Source organism: Leptonotus elevatus, chromosome 7 (genome assembly GCF_054856555.1).
Source record: "Leptonotus elevatus isolate MCC_2025b chromosome 7, RoL_Lele_1.0, whole genome shotgun sequence".
Taxonomy (NCBI): Eukaryota; Metazoa; Chordata; class Actinopteri; order Syngnathiformes; family Syngnathidae; genus Leptonotus; species Leptonotus elevatus.
The window spans coordinates 5,336,726-5,344,580 of NC_141245.1; the positions used below are offsets into that span (position 1 = coordinate 5,336,726).

Below are 7,855 nucleotides of genomic sequence, written 5' to 3' on the forward strand. Positions count from 1 at the left end.
TCTTGCATTGGTGCACCCTTGTTCAGCCATTGCTGGAGAAGCTTCAATCCTTCTACTTCAATGTAGTTTATTGAGCCGAGGCTCAGCACATAAATACTGATGCCCTTTCTCGGCCACCGTGTGATGTAGTCACTGAAAAGAAGCTGCATGGAGACGAGACTGTCATACTGCAGAGTGGGTGGTCATGCAGGAGGAGGACAGAACTCTCAACTCAGTGTGACAGGGTGTCCACAGATGTAGGAGGCCTTCCTGGAAAAGCGGGATGGGACTGTCAGTGTTGTGTTTCCGGTGGGGTTGGAGGGTGGACTCAAAATGCAGAGAAGCGAGGCAAGAATGCAGGTAATAGACTGAAGTTTGATAAACAAAAATGAGGAGGTGAACTGGTAACTAAAACAAAAGAGACAAAAAATCTAGAGTTTAAGTCAGAGTAACAACAAAACCGAGCAAGACTTTGCAAGAATATGGGCAAGAAAACAATATGTGGGTGTGACAAGTTAACAACAACAATGGAGCGACGTAGACCAAAACGAAAATAGGAGACTAAATACCCACTCAGTAATTGACACAACAAGAAACACCTGGGCAAGACACACGTGGCTGAGGGCACTGATTGGTTGACACAGGGGTGAGGGACGACAAACACAGGTGGACCTTATAACGCTTGACGAGACACAGGGACCAAAACCCAATCCAAAACATGACAGTACCCCAACCTCAAGGGATGGCTCCCAGTTGTCCCAGACAGTCCAAAAAGAGTCTAAGCAGGCAAGAACACTGATTGCCCCTCGGGGCAGTCCCGAGGGCATCCTGGATGCCTGGAGGGTGGCCCAGGCGCCACACTGGAGAAGAAGACGGCCGCAGCATGGTCTATGCCGCACAAGCACGAAAAGCAGAAGGCGGCTGAAGGTCGTGCACCACCAGATCAGGAACAGAAAGCCGCAAGACGTGCGTCGCCGGGGGAGGATCGGAGGACGGCCGCAGGCCTTCCACCGCCGAAGCAAGATCAGGAGGCAGCCGTAGGATGTGGGCCACCAAAAGAAAATCAGGAGGCGGCCACAGCATGTGCACCGCCAACACAAGATCTGGAGGCAGCCACAGGATGTGCACCGCCGGAAGATGATCCAAAGGCGGCCGCAGGTCATGCACTGGCAGAGGAGGATCCGAAGGCAGCCGTAGGTCGTGCGCTGCCAGAATAGGATCCAAAGGCAACCACAGGTTGTGCGGCAACAATACAAGATCAGGAGGCGGCCACAGGACATGCGCCGCCAGAGGAGGATCAGATGATGGTAATGGAAAGAATATGACTCCACCTGACAAACTCTTGGGATTCTTCATGTTCAATTTACACAATCCATGTGCACACCTCTTCACCCTTTTCCTTTTTGGAGCTCCACAGATTGTTGGAACTTTTTTGGTAGGGACAGATGTTTTGTGGATCAATTTTTCAATGGATTTCAATGGAGCGGAGACGAGCTTAACGAAACTTGACCGTTTTGGAGGCGGTTTGCGAAAGGTCAATTGCTCACAGCCGCACATTGCGATACACACAAATTCTCCACATCGTCACGCGTGTGCATGCCAACCGCAAATGACTAATGAATTTTCAGTATGAGGGCGGACTCAGACATTTTCATTGGGCCACAGTGACATGTTCGGTAATTTCCTTGGTCAGATGGGACGAGACTTGAAGCTCGTCAGTAAAAACTCACACACATTAAAAGCCACAGGGTTCAAACCATGGGAGAAAGTAGTGGCTTATAGTCCACAAATAACGGTATTTATGCCAACCCCCAACTCCATACTCTGCTTTTATTTAGCACCCATTCTTTTCCAATCTAACTACAGTTAAGAGTTCATGAATAGCACTTTATACTACAAGAATTTTGAGCATGTGACAACCAGCATCACATTAGGGCCAAATAGGTCATCAAACAGATCGGGCCTGTTTGTTTCCTTTGTCAGCATCTTAAATTGCCCAAACATCAATGTTATAACAGTGTCACTAGAAAATATTTATAAATGATGCAAAACTCACCCGACTGTTCTTTGGGTGTGATCCATCGGGCCTTTTAAATGGAGCTGAGTCATTCTATGGTGTGCTAACTAATGAGGCCACTCTGGTGATTTAGTCATCTAATCTTTTTGACATCTATGACTCTGTGGCCAAATTAATCAATGCTGCTAGTCTGACATCGCACATTTTGAAACGCATCTCCCAAAACAGCATTCTGGCACTGATGAGCAGAAATGACTTTGACAAAACAAGGGTGTGTGAGGCCACAACTCGCATGGTTGACTATTCATATTTATTCCAATACCATCTGTAGGAACATGATATTATTAATTACCATTAGGGATAGACAGATAATCGCCCTGACTGATTATCAGCGCCGATATTGAGCAATTTGACGAATATCAGTATCGGCCTTTTTTTTTTTTTTTATCTGATGGCCGATATAAGGAAAATCTAAAACCATTTTAATCTCAGGGAGCTATTTATTTAAATTTTCAGTTAACTTTATAAGAGATGCTGCTGACTCTGGGAACGTTCTGAAACCATTTGTTTTTGTTCAACATTAAAACAAAGAAATGTTAAGGTTTAAGATTTCAGGTATTTTTAAATTTGGGATTTTTTTTTTTACTGTAGAAACCCATAGAGAGCGATGGTATTTACTTGTTTAAGTTTCCATTTAACTTTTGAAGACTTACTGATAACCTTGGGAGCTCCCTGAACATTTTTGTTAGAAATTTAAAAGGATGTCTCTTGTCTAAGCTGAAAAAAAGGTCTACATTTTGAAAAGTCTGAAAAATTGTTCATTAAATATGCTTTATGACATTACAACTAGAGTGAAGATTAGAATTTGGATTTAAAAAATTTAGATGCCACTAGCACTCCCCCCAGTTACCTGAATCAATACATATTAACTGAGTATTTCATGATTTTTAAATTACGCGCCAAAAATCTTCCCAAGCCGCTCTATCGACAAAATGAATATGACATCATCAACCTATATTGTTTACCTGATGGATGTTAGCTCGGCATGCAGTGAACATGTCACACATCAGTGAATGTCGTGCATGAGCAAGACACAAGATGCTACATCCAAAGTCCTATATTAGCGACAGAATTAATGGTATCTAAGAGAAAAAAAAGAAAGAAAAAAAAAGAATTAATGGTATCTGCATGTTACTTGTTAGTACTCACCGATACCGATACCACTGTTTTAATGCAGTATCTGGGCCTCTGCCGATACCAGTATCGGTATCGGAACAACACTAATGATAACACACACAGACAAGTCGACTACTTATAGCCGGTAACCTCTCGCCAGTGACAGAAAGACGAAAGAACATCATATTGGTTATTCAAATGGGGCTTTATTCCATCCCATTTCAGCATCAAACAATTTCCTATGGCACTCTGTCGGCGGAATAAATCGCTCGGTCGCAGTAGGTCACACTCGATCTCCTCGCTTTCCTTCTCTTCAGCGTTCTGATATGAATAGTACCGACTCATCCGCTAGATTCGCTGTTAATGAATGAGCAGTGACGCAGTGTGTCACTCGAGCACTGGGTGCAACGTGGCAGCGTTAGGTGATTTTGATAACAAAATACGGACAATCCATAAAACTTGGCAGCTTGAAGATGGTAAAGCTGACTACATTTCAATTTTAAGGGATTACACCACGATATTTTAAGCCCTTCCGCAGTTCACTATAGGCATATAATGTATACATTTTACCTTTGACACCATAGCGATGTCATTTTTAATTAAATATGAGGTATTTTGCTGGTTAGTTTTCTAATGTGGTTCAGTAAAACCCCGCCTCTCCCCGTGTGCTTGCCGCGAGCTGGCTGCAGTCTCCAGTTGTGGCTCTGCGTTTGAAAACTGCTCCGAATGGCTACGCAACGCAAGACATTCAGAAATCACCAGAGTTGGTCACGAACCGTCTAACTGTTGCTTAGAGAGCACTAACCACTACATTGATTCAGTGTGGCAGCGCAAAACTTTTACTTGTAGTTTACACAAGTATCAGCCAGAACCTTTTCTGGGATTTTAAGACGGCCAATAGTCATTGCACTTTGACATTGCAAATGTGAAGGATAATTGATTGCTTTGAATTCATTTGGACAGAATGTTTACTGAAAAGGCTACTTTTGTCACTCTCCCATGGAGGTCTCAGAGAAAGTGGGCGTGCGTAGAGGGGCTTTGGTGATGTTTTTGGTGAGGAATTAGCATTTTAACATGACTAAAAGCACCAAAAAGTTGATTTTTCACATTGCTGTCCCTTTAAGCTAGCTGTCAGTATAACACAATTGGACTCTGTAATATGTCTACAAGACTGATCAAAATTATGAGTTTTCTGCATTAAACATATATGTCCTTGTCTTTTGTGTACTATTAGACTGCTTCAATTTAACAATAAAAACAGAGCGACCAACTTTCTGACAGCTCGTCATCGCCACCTCCAGAGTGAAGACGACTCCTTCGTCCAATGACGTCACGTATACACAGTCAAAAAAGAGGGCGTCGCCAGTGAGCTATCACGGCTTGCGAAATTCACAAATTCAATCATATTTATGAGGTCTTGTCAATGCATTTTTAACAAAGTAATTATTGGAATCATATTATTTGAACGTGTACTCTTTCTTAAAAATGCTGTTGGGGTGATTTTGTCTCATGTCTCAAACTGTTTATCTGGTGTCTCACTTTAAGGTGGCCATTTCACTCTGTTTTGTAGACTAAGGTATATTATTTAACCACTGTTAACTGTGTCCAGAGTATCTTTTTATTAATAATCAGGGCAGAATAATCATCAGGTATTTATTTAATCAGTTTCTATTTTGCTTTTCAACTAGTCCACCTCTGCACATTACAATCTGTAATGTGTTTAAGTTGTTTGCAAGCAGAGTGTCCTGCTTCTCAAAACAGTTATGTCGTAGCTATTTTGAGGAGAGCAGAGACTTTGCCAGCAAAAAGGATGCCATGGTATCTTTATCTCGCAACTGAGGTAATTCCTGGACTGCCACTTTATCATGGTTCATTGTGATGGTTATGCTCTGACCTGATAAGGTGATGCGGTGTGCATAATATGTAGCCACTAAAAAAGAAACACATTTTTGTACATATTTGACTCAATGTTGTCACTTCTGCCCGTGGGTCACATGGTTTGAAAGTGCTGGACTCAGAGCTATGCATTTGTTCTTATGAAGCATGCAATCTCACCAGTAATACCCACCAGAGAATCAATCAGACACATTTTCATAGCTAAGAAAATATCGTTCTGTGTTTTTTAATACTTCCCTAGTGCATGTTCTTCTCATCTTGTATTCCTTTTTCTCCCTCCCTCTTTCTCTTAAAACACTGGCACATAGCTCAGCCAAAACGAATCGATTTATTCATGCTGGCTAGCAGAAAGTATTGGAGTCTTTTAGGATGGAGCAGGAGTCACAGTCTAAAACGGCATTATCCTTCCAACAACCTTCAATCTTTTAGACTATACCTAAAAGACAAAACAACACTGCTAATGGGATCTATTGTGCATGTAAACATGCAAACAAATATAGACACTGCTTCTAACTCATTTTCACTAAATGTCCACTCCCTTATCTACACACACAAACACACATACTGTTGAGTTTACGCTCCAAAACATAAGACAATGTTTCCTAATAGTAACAATTACAAACTGCCAACCAGGGAAGTAACACAAATTTACAGAATAGATGTATTTGCTTATGTTGTTATGTTTGGTACTATGGCTATTTTGAAGAGACAAATTTAACATACAGCATTACTTGGAGACACTTGAAGAAACAATCAAGAAGGAATTTGTTGTGTCTTGACACATTTTATTGAATTTTCTTTCACACAATCAGCTGATAAAGCGTTAATGGCCAATGAATGCAGACTGACGCTTGTTGTCTACTGCATCAAGCGCATCATGTCATGATTACAAAATGGAAAAATATCAAAGAGCAAATGTTCAGCATTTGGTTAAATTGCACAAATTAGAACGAGGCCCGATCATCAACTTGGGCTGTGTCCCAATGCACACACTTCTAAGGGCGTGAAGCCATTTTGTCGGCGTGTCCGAATGTCCCAAAGAAAAAATATATATTTTCGGACAGCAAGCCGCTCCACTCAGGTAACACAACAGAGTTTGTGTTCACATTTGTGATCATGCCAGATAGTGGTGGAACACAATAGTTTTGTGTACCAGGCCTTTGTCGACTACAAATCATCTTGTGAGTACGAGTTCTTGGTTTGAAAGTTTGCATTTTTGGCATGTTATTGGATGAATTTTGCGTGTGAAGTGCTGCAAAAATGAACGTGTAGGTAAGCAAATTGTTTTTGTCTGGAGGAAAGTGAAGAGTGATCGACCTTCTGTATGTTTCTTGCTATTGTGCCAAATGGCTGCTTTTGTGAGGTTTTGTCAAATTGCAATAAGCGAGTGGTGCATTAGATCAGCCCTCAACCCAAATGCCACAAGTAGGAAGTGACGTGATTTGTGATTTGACAGGATAGTTCCCTTCACCGCAGACCTTGTGGGAAGCGAGCGACGCTTTCTCTTAGATGATGTTCTTGATCAGGTGGATGACAGGATATTGACCTTGACCACAGAAGTTTCCATTGAAGTCATCCAGGTCCAGAGACTTGACAAAGGCTCCTCCAAATTGAGCATTTACGATGTACTTGACCTGGATGGGCATCAGAGGGGGGGTGTGGGGGGGGAGCATTAATGGCGGAATGAGGAACAAAAGTATCCGCTTGAAATGTGATTACCTTGGCCTGAATGGTCGCATCACTGTCGACGCTAATTGTCGTTGGAGGTGGACTGAGACTGCACTCCTGAAAGTCCCGTTCAGATTTTCACATCATGTCTTCTCATTGCTCGGAATGATCCACAGTATCACATCTTACCTCGTATTTGGCCTTGATACTCGGATTAGCGGAGGGGTTTGTGTCAAAACCATACGAAGCGATTCCCATGTTGAGCTTTTCTTTTGGTGCACCCTGGCTGAACCAGTACCGCATTGAAAATTGCTAAAGTACACCAAAAAAATGTTGATGGACAGGAGGACAGAATGCTTCGGCCAAGGTTGTCGAAACTACAACCCACTTGCATTTTTTAGCATCGATCCAATTCTGCCTACTTACTGCATTGGGGAATGGAGCTGGGTCACTGACAGGTGGAACAGGAGTTCTATCACGGTCGAAGGTTATCACATTGAAGAAGTTGACAATACTAAAATACACACACGAGTTTTTGCCAGTCTTGTTATAAATGCAGCTTTGCTGCCAACTGATTTTTGTGTTTACCTGGCAAGTGATAGGACTTCATAACTTTGGTCGATTTCGAGTTTCACAGCTGAGACGCTTGCGGTGAGCAGTTTCGTACCCAGCGCGGTTTTCAATTCCTGTTGAGCAGAACCACATGGTCAAGTCTTTGCCAAACACGCAACAAATTTGCTGCCCATTTAGAGGAGGATCATTTCAAGGTCAGACCTTCATGAGAAGTGTGAACCTTTGCCTGTCACTTGGTTGATTGACACCAACTTTAAACACCCACACGATGTTGACGCCGTCGAAAGGCTCAATCATCAGGATGTCAATGACAGACTGGATAAAAATGGCCCTGTTTGCTGGTGTGAATCTGGTAAACGGGAAGAAAGGAAAGTTGTCTTGAAGAACAAAAAGTGTTGTTTGCTTCCAATTGTGACTTTTTCCAAATGTTGTTCTGTGACTTGTATCTGAAAACGCTTGTATGGCAAATCATCTTTCCCCCCATTGAAATGAATCAAAGTGCCATTAATTCGTTCCAGCCGACCCAAAATCAAAACATTGTGTGTT

At 42.3% G+C, this 7,855-nt stretch overlaps 1 protein-coding gene across 1 annotated transcript; it reads right to left on the reverse strand.

The window, feature by feature from the left end:
* Nucleotides 1-6,573: 6,573 nt before the first annotated feature.
* Nucleotides 6,574-7,651, reverse strand: LOC147170453 (chitinase-3-like protein 2). The gene is made up of 6 exons (XM_086081444.1): nucleotides 7,511-7,651; nucleotides 7,325-7,422; nucleotides 7,163-7,250; nucleotides 6,926-7,048; nucleotides 6,788-6,853; nucleotides 6,574-6,702 (listed from the first exon to the last, which is right to left on the reverse strand). The coding sequence occupies exons 1-6, from the start codon at nucleotides 7,604-7,606 to the stop codon at nucleotides 6,574-6,576; spliced, it is 600 nt and encodes a 199-aa protein (XP_085937570.1). The 5' UTR covers nucleotides 7,607-7,651.
* Between the last annotated feature and the right edge of the window lie 204 nt (nucleotides 7,652-7,855).